Genomic DNA, 17,677 nt, shown 5'->3' on the forward strand with positions numbered 1-17,677 from the left:
TCATCCTTTAAAGATGTGTGCAATATATGCTGGTATTAGTAATGCCATTTAAAAATCATTTGTACAGCCCCATGCAGTGGCCCACGCCTGTAATCTCAGTGGCTCCAGAGGCTAAAATAGGAGGATGGAGGGTTCAAAGCCAGCCTCAGCAAAAGCAAGGCACTAAGCAACTCACTGAGACCCTGTCTCTAAATAAAATACATAAAAGGGCTAGGGATGTGGCTCAGGATTTAACCCCTGAGTTCAATCCCCAGTACCAAAAAAAAAAAAAAAAAATCATTTGTACTTTGTATTTATACTCTATTGCTTAATCAATTCATCATAAATAATGCTAATTTTAAGGACTATACATTAAGATTATAGCATAATTTTGTACCATGTGTAGAATCTCCTTTTCCTTCAGGCAGGTGGGCAATTCTACACATATGTGCTGTGCTTTCTTCATGTTTCTGCCCCGCTTCTTTTCTTCATACCCCCATTTCCCCCTCCCCATCATCATCATAACCAAGAGATGTAGTATGAACCGTAATAGAACATCCGGCTCACATGGGCCTCTTCCGTGGTCCTTGGTTAAGTACCTTTCTCTGGGTGCATTATTCAGCCCTCTCTTCCGATTATCCTGTTCCTGGCAAGACCTGTCCAGCCACTCCTTGGGTTAGCAATCCTTGTTAAAGGTACACTGCTCAATGGCAAGATGCCTCCAACCATTTGCCTACCTCTTTTTCGCCACCCAACTCCTGAATGACCAATTAAACTTGACCAAAGCAGAGAATTCAGGCAAGACTTAGAAGAGCAATATCCTCTCTGATTAATCCACGCTCAACTCAGCCTTAACCTACTTTACAGTCTTTCTACATAGGGAAGAAGAAAGCTAAAACCAGCCCATTTTGTCTTCTAAATTTAGAATATTTAAAAGTCAGATTTTGAGACTGAGATAATTTTTACCTTTATACTTGATTTGTCAAATTGTTATTAGGAGCTAGGATATGATCTCATTCCTAGAAACATTACAACAAAACAAAGCAAAATAGCATAGATAAGAGAACCTGTGAAAATTGAGAAATAGAACTTAGTGTGTTGAGTATTGAATTCATAGATTGATGGTTTATAGTTCAAAAAAAAAAAAAACATGGAAAGAAGTGTATTTCTCCTTCCAGCAACCAATTTTATTTTAGATCCAATATAATTTTTTTCAAATATCATATAAATTTATAACATTTGCATGGCACTTTATCAGTGTTCTTTACATTGGCTATTTCAGTTGATAATTAATCAGGAATTCACACTGAATGGAGAGAGTTCTTTTAGCACTATGGTGACCTAGTAGATTTTTTAAATTATTAATATACCTTTTTCTTGTTTTGTTTTTCAGATTCCAGAGTTCATCTAAGAGGGCAGTCTTAAAAAAAAAAAAAAAGAAGAAGAAGAAGAAGAGGAGGAAGAAGAGGAAGAGGAAGAGGAAGAAGAGGTTCAAGATTTGGAAGGTTTGGAAGCCCTCACTCACTGAAAGCTGCCAGTGCCTTGGATTCCGTTGTGACTCCTCACATCTAGAAAGTCCTCTCATGCTTTCTGGAGTGGCATAGTCCTGTACTGCCTCAGGGAAGAGGCTCTCAGTGGTGTTGGTTTCATGCCACAGAAAGACCATGGCAAGTTCCAGAGGTACCTCGCGTTCTCCTCGGGACATCGCCAATGTGATGCAGAGGCTGCAAGGTAAGGGGCAGAAATCTCAGTATTGTTTTTTAAATACACTTTTAAATCCAAATACCAACATAACTGAGAATCTACATTTGCTTAGATTTATATTTAATTTTATGAATTGAAAGCAAAGCAAAAAAGAGCAAATGATAGAGTGGATATCTTTTCTTCTATTGTTTGAAACAAGTGCATGTCTTGAGATGAGTTTTTGTTTAGGTAGAAAGAAAAGATAAAGATATGGGTCTTTGTGAATTCTGTCTGCATTAGTGTGATCCAAATGGCCCTTCAGTGCCAACTGTACTAAGGCTTTCCTTCAATAAAACCAATGACAGTGCCTGGTAAGATGACCTTGGCAATGCTGCACACAGCATGTACTGTTGCCAGACAGTGGATGCATGTATTTGGCTTTGTTTTGTTTTAACAAAAACTGGATGCAGTGGTTCAAGCCTGTAACCCAGCTACTTGGGAGGCTGAGGCAGAAAGATGACATGTTCTAGGTCAGCCTGAGAAACTTAGAGAGATCCCCATCTCAAAGTAAAAAATAAAAGCTGGGGATGTAGTTCACCTGGATTTAATCCCCAGTCGCACCACCATAGCCCCCCCCCAAAAAAGAAAGAAATTATTATTAACAAAATGAGGCAAAAGAAGCTCCAAGAGGTGGAAGGACATGACAGTAATGATCAGTGGCAACAGATGGACCAGTCCTGAATTTCTCGCTGGTGCTCTTTCTTTATCAGTGGATTGTCTTCTAAAAGAGAATTAATAGTAAAATGTTATGGCTGTTCTTGGGGAGCTCCCAATTCTCAGTTTTCTTTACATGCATATAATCCTTGAACCATAAAATCAATTACCTCCTGTAGGTATGTGAAAATGTTGTGGGTTTTTTTTTTTTTTTTCATAATCCCAATGCTCCAATGTATTCTTTCAGGATACAAAGATTTCCCAATTAGGAGGGTTTTATTCTAACCTTTGTCAGGAGAGCTTAAAAATAATGTTACAGTTTGACTTTTAAGTTTTCTAGTACTACCAATGAATGGCTGCTGTGATTTTGCACACAGCTACCATAGCAAGATGGTGTCATGATCCCACTTTCTTTGCTTACAGTATATTTGATGTCCACAGCAGTAAATTCCAGTGAAGCACTCCTGACTTACAAAATACACACTGAGCTCTTAAATCTGGATATTTATGCCCAGCATATGTTCATAGATATAGAAAATCAGGACATGGTGGATCGGAATCAGTTCTCCATGTCTGACCAGACACCAACCAGTGAACCCACCTTATTCACCTGCCCAGGGGGACTTGTGATGCCTCAGGGTGAGTGGTAACTTAAGTTTTGAGTTTGTTGTTGAACAATTCCATTGGTCATGCCAAAGAGAGCCTTGTTGAATTAAAGAACAGGCCCTAAGCAACTCTGCGAGACACTGTCTCAAAATAAAAATGAAAAAGGATGGGCTGTAGCTCAGTAGTAAAGCACCTCTGGATTCTACCCCTGCTACCAAAAAAAAAAAAAAAAAAAAATCAGATCTCTGCTGAATATACAGGTATATATAGGCTGAAAAATTATCTGATTGGCTCTTCCCAGAACCAGGGAGCTCCAGTTTTTATTGAGCATCTTGATTTGGGTAAATGAGTTTGGAGTTCATTCTTCTGTCTATGTTTGACTTCGCTGTGTGCCAGAGGGCAAGTTTATGAACCATTTCAGTAATGGCAGCTATGAATAGATAGATAGGAAACCTATAGGTCTCTTACAAAAGTATAGGAAAGATAATTTAGGTTATAAAGCAGATTTCCCCCAAAGTTTATTAAACGTGAAACTTCTGTAGATGAGAAACACATTGACAATAGAGGAATGTTGTGAAGCGAAAAATTGAAATCACTTAGCATCAGACTTTGGTCCTGCAAAATCTACCCATCATTCAGATCTTGGTGTGAATGGAAGTCTCTTTATTAAGGCTATGGTTGGGGTGAGAGGAGAATGAAGAATACTGATGGCTTGATTTTTTTTTTTTAAATAATGGATGTATAGTGTTTTTTATTGAGAAATGTATGGAGTGGGAGAAAGAGAGTAGTCCCCATCTCCATTCCACACTGGGCCCATGGCCGTGGATTCCCTGTTTAACACGCATGCATGTGGGCGCCCCATTTGCAAAATATGAACAGCTCCCACCCAGCTTAGACTCTTTCAGAATTGTGTTGTGAATCTTAGGAGATAATATACTAAAGGCGTTTCACAAATTATTTGAATAGCTGTGCTATGTTGAGCTATTCCAGTAGTCACAGAAGAACATTGCATAAGAAGGCACAGCTTGATAAGTTGTTGCAAATCTTTCTTGAAAATTTTTCTCATCACCTAGATTGTGGGAAGAATGTTAATGGTCTAATGTATTCAGTGATGTATGACACTAGTAATTCAATTACATAATGAGGTGACTATATTTATTGTATTAATTATTCTTCCTTTCTACAAAAATTATAACAAATCAGAAGGGTACCTGACAGAGTTAGAATAACAATCCAGAAGGAAGAAAATTCATGAGCATCAATTATTTACTGTATATAGATTACTGATGGCCACAAATGTAAGGTCTGCATTGCTACAAAATGTGACACACCTAGTCTGCATTAGAGGAAGTGAAGTGAAATGACAGGAAGTGAAAGTGACCTGGTGGGTGTGTCTGTTAACAAATCCATCTTCTGGGTTAATTCTGCTGATTCAGTGGGCAAGGGGCATTTTTCCTGCTCTTGATTCTCCTGTTGTACCCTTACTGATGCTTTGCTCCCACACAGGGGCCAGCACTCCCAGAGAGAAGAGACCTGTCATTTACCAAGCGTATTTATGGGCTTGCTGGAACCTCCAGACAGATGAACGAAGTTCTAATAAGTGGAGGGCTGGCATTATTGCCCAGATAATTAAGACAAATGAGGAAATTTATTTGAGGCAAGATAAATTTCTATAATTTTAAATAGAATCAGACTTGCTTGCCATTTTCAAAGTTCAAGTTCATAAGCACATTCTTCTAGAATTCCCTTTTCTCTGCTTGGATAGATAATGAGTAACTACTGTTTTTGTTTTTTTCTCCTCTTGGGTTTACTGTCATTTCAGAACCATGAATAACAAATAAAGAGAATGTCACTTTAAATAATGACTTTACGATCTTGCTTATTTAGTCTACAACTATAATTGTTGACTATTTTTCTACTTTTAATTTTTATTCCCAGTGCTAGGGAATTCACACACACACACACACACACACACACACACACACACACAGATTGCTACATAATTTAGCTGCTACTGTAGCAGTTCAATATTTCACCTTTGCCAATATTTGTGCTTGTTTGAGCATAATGTTTTAGGCTGGGATCCTGAATTATGGATGAGCAGTCAGACTGCAATGCGGAGTTTCATTTGGTCTTAAGAATAATAATAAGAGTTTCTGTAACTTTAATCAATTTCTATATAGGCTTAAAAGAAAATACAAGAAAAGAGTGTAATAAGGATGTGTTAAATTTTAAAATGCACATAATTAGTATACATATATTTTTGCTTTTAAATGCTAACTAAAGAGATCCATTTGACAAATGGTTTATAGAGTCACTTTAAGGTCACATCTAAGAAAATAAAAGTCTCAACTCTTTAGATTATTGTTTTTACAAGAAAGTAACAATTTTGTAAAGACCTTTGTAACTTTTTCATAGTGCTTATGCATAGCATTTACTTAAAACATTGGTTGACTGACTTTACCAATGACTTTTTTTTTTGAATGTATCAAACTTTATGGATTTTTAAATTAATGCATCAATGTTGAGTATTGTACAGAAAAGATCCAGAAAACTCTTTATTCGGTTTCATCCATTTCTCTTCCTATAAGAATGTTGTGTGATGGTATCTGAAATCCAAATTGATACAAAACAAGGGACCTGCTAAAATATCACATGTAATGGGCTAATTTTAAAAAGTAGGATTATTCTCTGCAAAATCAAAATTTGATCTCTTAATCTTGTGGCTAGATTTAAAGAAAAATAGAATAGAGAAGCATTTTGACCTTTGGAAGCTTATTTATGAAATTTGCTAACTGTTCAGTACAAAATCATCACATAAAACCAAAAAGCAGCATCAAACCCCATTAATTGTACTTAGGTACAACTCTCTTTTGAGTTTCATCTCTTTCTCTTCCTAAGAATGTTGTATGATGGTATCTGAAATCCAAATTGACATAAAACAAGATTATTTTTTTTTGTATTTTAGAACATCATAGTTTTAATAAATATTTGTATAAATGAATAAGTCATGATCCCCAAACTAATGAACCAAAGATAAAATTAGCCATGGCATCTAAAAACAAGAGAATAAATCATTAAAATTGGGTCTCTTTGCTCTCTTTTAGAAAAAATTACCTAAATTGTGTTTATTGGGGCTTTCAACATAAAATCGCTCTAAGAACACACATATTCTGCCTGAATGGGTGATTATACTGAGTTCTCAGATATATGTGCTGTTTTTGTGACTTAATGCTTTAAATAAGTTTTCCTTCTTAAGAATATAGTTCCATGTTTATATTACTTTTATATGTATCAAAGTGCTCACATTTCTATACTTCTGGTCCTTCAAGTCTTTTTCTTTGTAGAGCTATTTCATTATTGTGCTACATGGAGAAAATGTCTTGGGCCTTCAGGACCTTTGAAAACCTTTAGAATATTATATATCAAATGGAAAAAAATGCTGAATCAAAAATAGCAAAGGTTTACAAGTACTAATATTATGTCAAATGGTCAAATGTAAATTAAAGTTGATCCAAAAATTATGTGTGGGTACTCTACATTGAACTTGATATGGAGTGTGGCAGTTGATATCGAATGTCTAATGCCCATGCAGAAAATGGGAAAGCATCCCCACACATCATAGTGCCTCCACATTAAAATTTTTTTTAACACACTACTTTAATCTTGTCACTCATGACATTAAACATATGTAACAAAATTATTGCCCTGACCTCCCAATTAAAGTCTCAATTAGCTTCTTGGCTTCCTTATTCTAACAACTAACATTTAAGCTCCCCTACATGTTTCAGCCAAATGACACTATTTACCATGCTCTGAGAATGCTCTGTCTCTGTCTCCTTCTGGGCCATCTTCAGGAATGAGCTGAATTTCATGCTCCTAAAACTGAACTTTAGACTCAATGGATCTAAATTAAATGCAACCTCCTTGTTGTAAAGGCGTTTACACTAATATTATGATAATTTTGCCTCCTCCCTCCATACTCCTCTGGCACTGTTTAGCACTCTCACCAGTTACCAAGTACTGATTCACATTCTGTCTCATGTATGTGTCTGACCCAGGTACCCAGAGTATAAAACCTTGAGAGCAGGAAGTGGGTCAAATTCACAAATGCCCTCCACACTAGCAGGACAGAGTATTTCATAATGTGGATGTTTCATGAGCATTATATAATGATATAATGACAATATGTTGATTTTCAAAAAAAAAATGGTAGAAGCTGGGAAATCAGGGAAGGCTCTTTTTAATTAGCCAAGAGACAATCATGGTTTGGATTAAGTATATTAAACAGTGGATGGGGAGAGAGGTGGTAACGTTCTGGATATATTTTGAAAGTATGAACAAAATAATTTGCTGATGCATTAGAGATGGCATATGAGAGATAGGAATGAAGGTTGGCCCTCTCACTTTTTGCTTTGAAAGAAGGAAAGAGAAAGGAAAAAGTGATGAGAAAAACAATTCAAGAGCTTATTTTGGACATGTAGACAAAACTGAAAAGGTGAGAATATCTGACCCCAGAGACGGAAGAAGATGCAAATGGAGAGAACCTCCCTTCCCTCACTCATTTTAGTCACCTAGTGGACATCCCAGAAAGGAGTTTAGTATGTACAACTGTAGAGATGGCGAGGGCAGCCGGAGAAAGAAAACCTCTGGAAGCCCTCAACACAGAGATAGTATTGGAAGCTGTTGGGCTGGTTGATACCTCCCAGGGAGCAAGGACAGATGGAAAAGAGGCCGGGTTAGAGGAGTCCATTTCAGGGATTGGAGAACGGCAGGGGCCTCACATATGAGACAGACACTCCATCCAATGTGGGAAGAAGGAAGGGCAAGGGAAGAATGAGTTCCAAGAGGGAGTGATCAACTGTGTTGGATGTTGTAATGTTTACATGCACCTGTTCCTATATGTTTAGTGCATAAAATATTATATGTGTGTTTTACATATAAATACTAGGTCTGAGTAGGTGCAAGTGCGTGTACCTATAATTTCAAATTATTTCTAGAAGATTAAAGAACGGACCTGTGTGAGGCCTGTCAGGAATTGCAAGATTCTAGGGAATGAGTTAGATAAGAGACATTCCTTAAGACTATTAAATATAATTCTGCTCTACTTCATGCAGAGATCAAGCAGAAATGACAGAGAACAGGCAGATATGAGACCCAAGGGTGAAATGTCTCTCACTTAGGTCCTGCTCAGTCTTATTATACCCTTATGGAGATGGGGCCCCACCATGAACCAAGGACACTTCTCATGGAATGGTGTTTCTGTTGATGCCTTTGTGGACACCTGAGTGTCTGTCATATCCCGGCTGACTTCCTGCTTTGTGCACCTCCTCCCTCATATATCTCCACTTGCTCCCCATGACATTATTCTCTAGATTCTTTCCACATATTGAAACTAGTACCAATCCTGCTTGTGTTTTGGAGAAAATCTTTGGGGAGTTGGTGGGAATTGTTTTCTTGGCATTGATCATTCATTGTTCAATTAGGGCACAGTTGCATGAAGAGAAAGGAGAAAGTGTGGCATCTTATGTATTTTGATTATCTGAAATATTGTGAGGATACTAGGATGTCTTCTTCAAGGACTGAGTGATAAGCTCTCAACTGTGCTTTAAGCAAAACTGTACAAGTGAGTCACCATGCTAGTAGCTATTTAACTCTGCCTGTGTTGGATCTGACCTGGGGCCTTGGGTTGGCTTCTGATGAGGCATCCACGAACACTAGAGTTTCACTAATGCAGATTTTAAGGTAATAAACACCTAGAAACAAAAAATTATTAGACTCTAAGTCTAAGTTTATCTGAGAAATTCCTCATATATTTTCAAAGGTTAAACAAAAACAACTCATGTCTCAGGTTATTATTTTTCTCTTTTATTTTCATTCCAATTCAGGAAAATTTCTTTTCTATTTTTTTTCAGATTAGGGCAAATAAGGATATTATCCATTCTTTTTGTGTATACACAACAAAAATACCTATCCTGATCTTTGAATGACAGTCCATAGTTTAAGCAATTATTAAGGTTAGATATTCAGTTGACGATGCATGCATTTATCTTATATAGTTGCAAAGTTACTTTATAAGAATATATATGGTATTACTATATGCTGAGGATAGTCAAATGATACTTTGTTTCTTCTCAAGTAAATGAATGGTAACATCTGAAAGAAGGTGACTTCCCCCAAACAAATTCAGCATTGAATGACCCATAGGGGATTTTGAATTCTTCAGTCTTTGGATGTAGTGAAATTTGCTTGAAGTATTTTGAAAATGGTTTCTATGGTAACCTATGCTATTTTTTTCATTGTTTTGAATGACCTCTCAGATCAAAAACAAACAATTCCTTCCTCTACTGATACTAATCTTCTGTGTTTAGTAAACACTGGTCTCCACTTATGTTCAAAAGATCATTTACCTTGAATTACACAATTGCCCTTTGTTTGCTTCTGTCTCCTCATATGTGTCACCAACATTGTTCCCATGACATTTAAATCCCTTTTACTGCTTTTCTTTGATTATTATGTTGACTGGTCATTAACTTGGGAAGAATGCTGAGATCCCCAGGGTTTATCCTGTTGGGTTGTTGTTGTTATCTGTGGTGATACCTGCCATATGTTGTTGTTATATATTGTGAACTGCAGTGTTCAGTTTGCTAAGAATTATACTAATTACATACTCATAGCCTACATTTTCAGCTCCTTTGCTTTCCTGAAAGTTCTCATAGATTTGACTCAGCTTATTCAATTTTGGTTGAGATGAGTATTCATAGTCAAGAGAAAAATGTGGAATTCTTAAGAGTTTATCCCCAAACCTAAATAGGTTGCACCCTCAATCATGTAGCAGGGGATCTTTCAAAGAACAACTCCACTGTGCCCCTTTCCCTGCTCCTCTGTCTCATGGTAACCTTCAAGATGAACTCATTGTGGCAGAAGAATCTTCATTATTCGACTCCCACCAATCTTCCTATCTTCATTCTCTTAACCCTTCACAGACTCTGGTCTCTCTGTATCACTTCCAGCTCCCTTCAAGCTAATCTGTGATCTCACTTGGGCCTGTCACATTTCTGCCCCCACCCCGACCCCTGCCTTCCTCAAGATTCAGGGCCCAGCTCAAATCTCCCCTCCTCTGTGCTGCCTTCCTAGTACACCAGCCAGAGAGAAAGATTCCCTTATTGATGGTCTACTCGAGCAATATGTCTGTTAAAGCATACATCAGTCCAAGAGGGCTTCTTTTATTATCCATGTCCAATTAGAACATTAGGACCTCAAGGGCAGGGGCTGTAGCTTATGCAATTCTACATATCCATTACTGAGCACAAATCTGACCTTTAGGAAGTGCCTAGTCCACTCCGTTGTACATTCGCACATTGAACAAATATTTACTGGACATCTGTGCTCAAGTCATCTGGGTGCAGATATGAACATGATTACAGAGTTCCTGTCTTCATAGAACTGTAGTCACCTGGATGCAAAGATAATGATCAAAGAATTTTTAAATTGGGTGATAGATATGATGGATAAATATAGATTTGAAGAATAAGTGAATGAATAAATTAACTTTCCACAAAATACATAGATAATTAAGTGAATTGATGAGGATAGTAAACTACTCAATGATCTCTGTTACATTCATGTGGTTTTTCACTTTACATCTTACTCTTAAAATCATGGGTTCCTAGTTTTATACTGGGGAGTGTGGTTGTGTAGATGAGAAGGGGACTTGGGGTTCCTAATATGACATTCTCATTCTGCAGATGAAATGAGAGAATTCTAGAGCAGTGAAGTGATAAACCAAGGTCTTAATTAGATAATAGACATCGATGGAGTTCAGTCTCAGAGAACTGAGGGGCGACTCGACATTCCTACAGTGCCATGCGAACTCCGCCCAGTTGTTCGGGGCATAACTGTTAATGCTGACTGGGTCATTATAAGGCTGGCTACAAAATTTTCAGGACCAGCACAACATAAAAATGTGGAACTCACTTGTTCAATGGATAAGAATAATTTAATATGCAACAGAGAATAAACATGTGTGGGGCCCACCAAAGGGCAGGACCCTCTTGTGCACCCGTGAAACCAGCCCTCAAAGGAAATCACTCTGGGAGACTTAGGACCCTGAGACTTTAGGCTGTTTCAGAAGAGGTAAAAAAGAACCGAAGGGGAGAAGGAGCAACACATCAAGAGAGCCCTTAAGTGTTTCAAAATCATACCTAAAATTGGTCTTGCATAACACTGAAGCGAGAAGACCTCATGACCATCTCAACACGCCCTTGCCAGAATTCACATGGGCAATATGAGCCAAACTCTCCACGAGTTGAACACTCTGGTGACCCATCACTTATAACCTACTTCTCTTGATTCAAATCAACTCACCATAAAAAATGAATTTGTGATCACTTGGTGAATTGAAACTTGTCCATTTATTTCTACAAAAAGAAAGATCATTATGAAAATCAAAACTCTTAATGTCCAGTTTTTTACCCAAAACATTTATTCATACTGAATCATTATGATGAGAGACTAACAATTATTATTATTTTTTTTTCCTGGACATTTTTTATGCTAATTTTATTCCTATAATTTCTCTACCCCAATAATTAGTAGCACTATAATCAAGCTGTAAGAAATGTGATGTATGGCATACAAAAAGATGTGTTGAAAACTTCTGTCTCTTGACTTTATCTTATTCACTGAAGTTGTGAAAAATCCCTCAAGAGTGCCTGGCTCTTACATTTGCAAGTCAAAGGCGTGAAGACAGTTCCTTGAGAAAGCATTGCCAGATTCATGGTTCTCCTACAAGAAGCAGCAGATATTCTGAGGTCATTTTGCATCCTAATGTTGTGATACTTCTTCAGTTACATTATCTCTAGGATCTATGCATAATTAGTGAATCCATTAATAAATTAATACAAAGTATATGTAAACCAGACTGGAAATATGGGTATACAAATATCATTTTAACACCTATTTGATTTTACAAGTTCAAAAAAATACCTTCGTCTCACCTGTGTGATATAATTTCTTTCCAAAGTAATAAAGGCTATCTCTATAATAATAATCAAGAAAAGAATGAATGCCATTTTTGATGTATTTTGAAGCTTTAAATATTTTCTTCTCTTGTTACTTTGTACTTTAAAAAAAGAGTAATTTCATGATGACATTGGAGGGCTTATAGTTCATGGTGTGATATCCTTATTTTTTTTCAGATGGAAAAAAAAAACAATTCTAGAGTGGTGGGGTGATAAACCTAGGTCACTACTAGATATTTGAGAGACTCTGAGGGAACTTGGGGATAACTTGATATTCATGCATTTGTGCATATTTCTTGGTGTCTTGGATATACTTTATGGGCTTTTATAACAACAACAATTACATAAAACTTAATTAAATATTTATAACTATTTGAATCCAGTTACAGTGCTGTGCACCTGTAGTCCCAGCTAATTGACAGGAGGATCAGTTGAGCCCACAAGTTTGCAACCAGTTTGGGCAACACAGTGAGATCAAAAGAAAAAAAATTATAAATTATAAGTATTTGAATCCAAATTACATAATCCAAATATTTGAATCCAGTTATATTAGAATCCAACTTGGACAATTTTACATTACCTATAGAAGAGATATGTGAGTTTTAAAGTTTCCTTGGTGACAGTTAATTATTGAAATGTGTCCTGAAAGACTTATAGAATTTCACAATTTTAGATGTAAAAATCTTAAAAAGATCAGCTTGATGAGTAAATGACAAGTAATTCAGATTCCTAAAGATTAAATAACCAGTGCAAAGTCATGCACTTAGTTAAGGCAAAATAAAAGTAGAACCTAGATTGTTTGATTTTCTACAGTTATGAAATTATAAGGGATTTTTCTATCATGACAAAATGACATGCTTTTTTTAAAAAAAACTTATACATGTAAACTCTATTTTTATTTGTTTTTATGTGGTGCTGAGGATTAAACCCTCACCATGTGTGAGGCAAGTGCTCTGCCACTGAGCCACAACCCCAGCCCCAAATCATATGATTTTTTAAAGAAACATTGCCTTTTTAGCTTTTGAATATTAATATTGATGTTATTTTAATATCCAGTTCCCAACCGAAACCATTCAGGTCTTACTAAGTAATCAAAATGAGAACCTAGCTATTACTTTTTTTATTTCTGGATATATTCATGCTAATTATGTAGCTGAAAAGCAAGACTGACATTTAGTGTGTGATTATAGAATTATAAACTTTGAACTTGTCTGCTGCATTAGTAAGCTTTCCATTATCACTATAATGCATTACCTGAGGTAATTGATTTACAAAAAAGGAAAGGTTAATATTGGCTCATGGTTCTGAAGCTTCCAGTCTAAGATCAAGTGACTCCATTTCTTTGGATCTCTGGTGAGGGCAATGCATCATGATGACAGTGAGTGGCCCACCTCCTAAAGGTTCACAGCACCTCCCAATGGTACTACCCTAGGGACCAAGCCTTAAGCTCATGGACCTTTGTGGGCATTCAATGTCCAAACCACAGTACCTGTCATTGTACCACTGGAGTATTAAGACATATTCGTATATGTTTCAGCTCTGAAAAATCTAGTAAAGTTCCCTAGACATTTGTTGGATGACTTTAGATGAGTGAACTCACCTTCTCCACTGTGTGTCTTTGAAGAGAAGGAGAACAAGAGACAGAGATGCAGAGGACAGTGAGAGGTGAGAGGCAGTCTTTAGCTCATCACATCTGCTTTTAGCTGCTGCTTCACTTGGGCTGTTAAAAATGAGAAATTTCTCCTTTGTTCCCATTTAGTCCCTACTTGTTACTTGAACTGGTAAATATTGCTGTTAGTCTAACATTAAAGTATAAGGACGTTTTTTGAAAGCTTAGGTTTCTGGTCGATTCATCTGTGCAATCTTCTGTTCATAAAGCGCAGTTGAGAGTGCAGTTCAGCAGAGTTCCTTTTCCTGCGACACATGTAAAGTGACATCTCCTATGTCCCCATACAGTCACACCTAAGGGACCTCACTCTGCATCTCATGGTTTTGTCCTGGATCTTGAGGAATGTTGAAGTTGGAAAAGTTGTAATTGTCATTTTGCGTTTGAAAAGGTCTTCAGCAGGTCGCTATGGACAGGGCCAGAGGACCTTTGGAAGTTGATGTAGGTTTCTCCCAGACTAATGCCAGGGAGCCGCCCCGAAGCTCTCTGTCTGTTCTGGCCCTCCCTCCCTGCGATCCTCATGCCAGGTTTTAGGAACTAGGCCACGTTCTGACAGAACTGCCAATGAGCTCCCTGACTTGCCACACTCCATATGGCCCTCGGGTTGTAGATGACAAACTGGCTGCTCCTCTGCCAAGCCTCAGACTGTGCCCAGGGAAGGCATAGCTGCTCACTTCCTTGCCCACGCACGTCCATTGTGTGTTTATACCACAGATTCGCAGTGTCACCCGACTCTTCTTTCTACTGGGGAAAGTTGGCTTTTGTTCATACCTAAGACATTTAGGAATTAAAAATGATAATTATTACGTTTCTGAACTTAATACTTTAGCTTGGCTTTGGGAAGGCCAGGACTACTTGAATGACATACTCTTTCTCATTCTTTTTAGAACCAAGTATTACTCTAATGAGCACATTTAGCTCCAAGAAAAAGAAAAAAAAATCCTTTAAAATTCGTAAAACCCCTGAATATAAATCAAAACTATGAAAATATCTTTAAAGAGCTGCACTTAGAAAAGTCAAATTGTTTCTGTGCTACGCACTATGAAAAGAGACCGTCTGCTCAGAATACTCTGTGTAAAGTTTCAACCAGGAGCTGGTCTTAATTGGCTCAGTTGTTGATACCTCAAAAATGGCGTTTTATAATGTTGAATTAGCCTCAGGTATGGACTGAAGGGCTGTAATGCCTTTCTTCTGGGCAAAGTCACTTTATCAGCTACACATTAATGTGAGCTTTTTTATGTTTGATACCTAGAACTAGTTCCTGTCATCCAAAACAGCTTCTGATATGGGTCAGATTATTGATGATATTGATCATCATTGATGCTTCAAGGACAATCAGAATTTTGAAGGACAGCTACTTGCTGTTGTTTCTGATTTCAGAGGAAAAAATGAGTCCATTTTTAAATTTCCTCATTGCTGGATAGCTAATTAATAAGGTGACTTAGAAAATGTGATGCCATCATTTCTTCAGAGGAGAAATAAGCCAAAATGGAAAACTAGTAAGATTTTTATGTTTTCAACAAAAAAATCTTCATAATCCATAGTGATTTTAGTAGCCTATCAGTGATATAACCACAAAAGTAATTAAATAGACTTTATAAAATGTTTTTTTCAGTATTAAATAGCTCACTTGCCATAGGTTATTTTATAATGCAAGCTTCTTAAAACTCAACCAATATAGAAAGTATGAAGAAGAAATTGCTAATACTTCTCAATAAGAGTGCATAGATAGATATAAATTAGACAGACAGGTGTAAATATATCGGTGGATAGTCTTTCACGTGTTTTATGCATGGACATTATGCATAAACATAAATTTACACTGTAAATGCTGCTTTATAATATGTGGGTATTTGTACAAAAAAATTATATTATGCACAGCTTCATATGTCCATATATATATATTTGTATTATCTTTGAATGTTTGAATAATATACCATTTTATATATGTGCCACTTGATTTAACTTATTCTATATAGTGTCTATCTTTCACTATTGTAAATAGAATATAAAAAGTATATAAATATACTTTTGTACCTTCTAAAAATTAGTTTCTAGCCGGGCACAGTGGTGTACACTGTGATCCCAGAGACTTAGGAGGCTGAGGCAGGAGGATCACAAGTTTGAGGCCAACCTTGGCAAATTAGGGAGACTTCAGCAAATTAACAAGACTCTGCCTCTAATAAAAGATAAAAAGGTCTGAGAATGTAGCTCTGTGGTAAGTGCCCCTGGGTTCAATGCTCAGTACCACCACAAAAACAAATGAACAACAACAACAACAAAAAACCCCTAGTTGCTAATCATTTTAAGAGACAAGTTTCCAAGACTACAAATGTATAATGAATATATTAGCAATATAAAAGTTGAAAATAAGATGGAATGGATTTTAATTAGCATGGAATATTTTCAGATGAACTTCCCAGCCCTTTCCTTCACAGAGAGTCATAAACTACCTGACCTAGAAGCGGCGGTTCTCTGGCATACGCTTCCCACTCGGCTGGAAAGTTCTGAGAGGAAACTGTCAGGATCTGATGCTGTTTCCTTTGATCACACAGGTTCCCGTGTGGCTGAGGGCAGGACAGTTGGTCGTGTTTCATTTAAAAATGGCACAAATACCTTTCTGCAAAATAACAACTGCTTGTGATAGGTTAAAACTGAATTCAGTTGTTATGATACAAAGCACAGCATCGTTTTGTAGCCAAGAGGTCTCCCCAACTCCCATGCCCCAATCTTGCAATTCAGGTATTGCAGTTTGATTTTGGTGTTCCTTGAATCACCCAGACAACCACCTTGGCTCATGGTCAGCTGCATTCCTTGGTGCTATGAGTGGAAGTGAGAGCTTATGAGAAATCTTGAAATGAATGGGTGCCAAGAAGCGCAAGTCCTGCCTCCCATTCCTGGCAACGGTCTTGTTGCTCAGACTGATTATTTTAGCTGGAAATACACTGATCCTCTCTCTGCCTGCTTGGCCCCAGTGCTGCCTGTCCACCCTGGCCGGGCTCACATTTGCTTCTCTTCCTTTCCCCCCTCATTTCACAGGTGCAGCCTGCTTGGCCTCCCCAGGAGCTGCTGCAGAGGGGGTATCTGCCATCAGGATACCCTTAGGGTAGGACTTCTCTCTGCTGCTGCCCTAGAAGGGGGCACATACCCCTTGGACTTCTTAAAGTCACTGCTCTCTCTTTTGCTTTTCTTTCTTTTTTTCCAGTTCTAGGATCAAACCCAGGGCCTTGTGCATCCTAGGTAAACCCTCTACTGCTGAGCTACGTCGCAGCCCCTCTCTTCCTTTGTCCCTTCTTTCTTCTTCTTTCTGTTGGTAGTAGCTACCTAAAACTCCAAGGTATTAACTCAAAGAGGAAACAACTGTGGCCTGAGTTTCAGAGCATGAGAAATCCTTACTTACACCCTCCTTCTTCCAGAAAGAACGGAAAATAACAAAAATGATGCGCTTCATTTTTGAATAAGGAAGTAGCTGGGGCCCATGGAAAGTACTAATTAACACTGCTTCATTCTGAGTGCAGACAGCCAGGGTTAGTTTGCTAGGGCTGAAAAAACAAAACATCACAAACTGGTGGTTCAAAGAACAGAAACATAGTGTTCCATGGTTCTGGTGGGAGCTGACAGTCTAGAATCAAGTGACCTGCAAGGTGTCCCTTCATGAGATTGTGAGGGAAGGACCTGTTGATCCCCTCCCTGGCTTGTACATGGCTGGTTTTCCCTTGTATTCTTCACACGGAGTCTCTCTCTGGATATCTCTGTGTCTAAATTTCTTCTTTTAATAAGGACACCAGTCATGTTGGATTACGGTCCACCCTAATGAGTTTCCTAATGAGTTTCATTACCTCTGAAAAGACCCTTTCTCCAAGTAAGGTCATATTCTGTGGTCCAGGGGTTAGGGTTTCAAAATGTAAATTGGGAATTTAGAGAGCTGGGATGGGGCAGAGAGGAGAGGAGAGGAGATTCATGGAGCAGCATGTCTGCAAGGGGAAGAACATTGGCCTTTGAAATA

At 37.7% G+C, this 17,677-nt stretch overlaps 1 protein-coding gene across 1 annotated transcript in view; it reads left to right on the forward strand.

The window, feature by feature from the left end:
* The first annotated feature begins 1,458 nt into the window (after window positions 1–1,458).
* Syne1 (spectrin repeat containing nuclear envelope protein 1) overlaps window positions 1,459–17,677 on the forward strand; it is a 421,786-nt gene continuing 405,567 nt past the window's right edge. Inside the window, exon 1 of the mRNA XM_076858120.2 lies at window positions 1,459–1,710. Within this exon, the coding sequence (XP_076714235.2) occupies window positions 1,644–1,710 (67 nt within the window). The 5' untranslated portion in view covers window positions 1,459–1,643. The remainder of the gene's footprint in view (window positions 1,711–17,677) is intronic.

This window comes from Callospermophilus lateralis, chromosome 6, assembly GCF_048772815.1.
Source record: "Callospermophilus lateralis isolate mCalLat2 chromosome 6, mCalLat2.hap1, whole genome shotgun sequence".
NCBI classification, from domain to species: Eukaryota; Metazoa; Chordata; class Mammalia; order Rodentia; family Sciuridae; genus Callospermophilus; species Callospermophilus lateralis.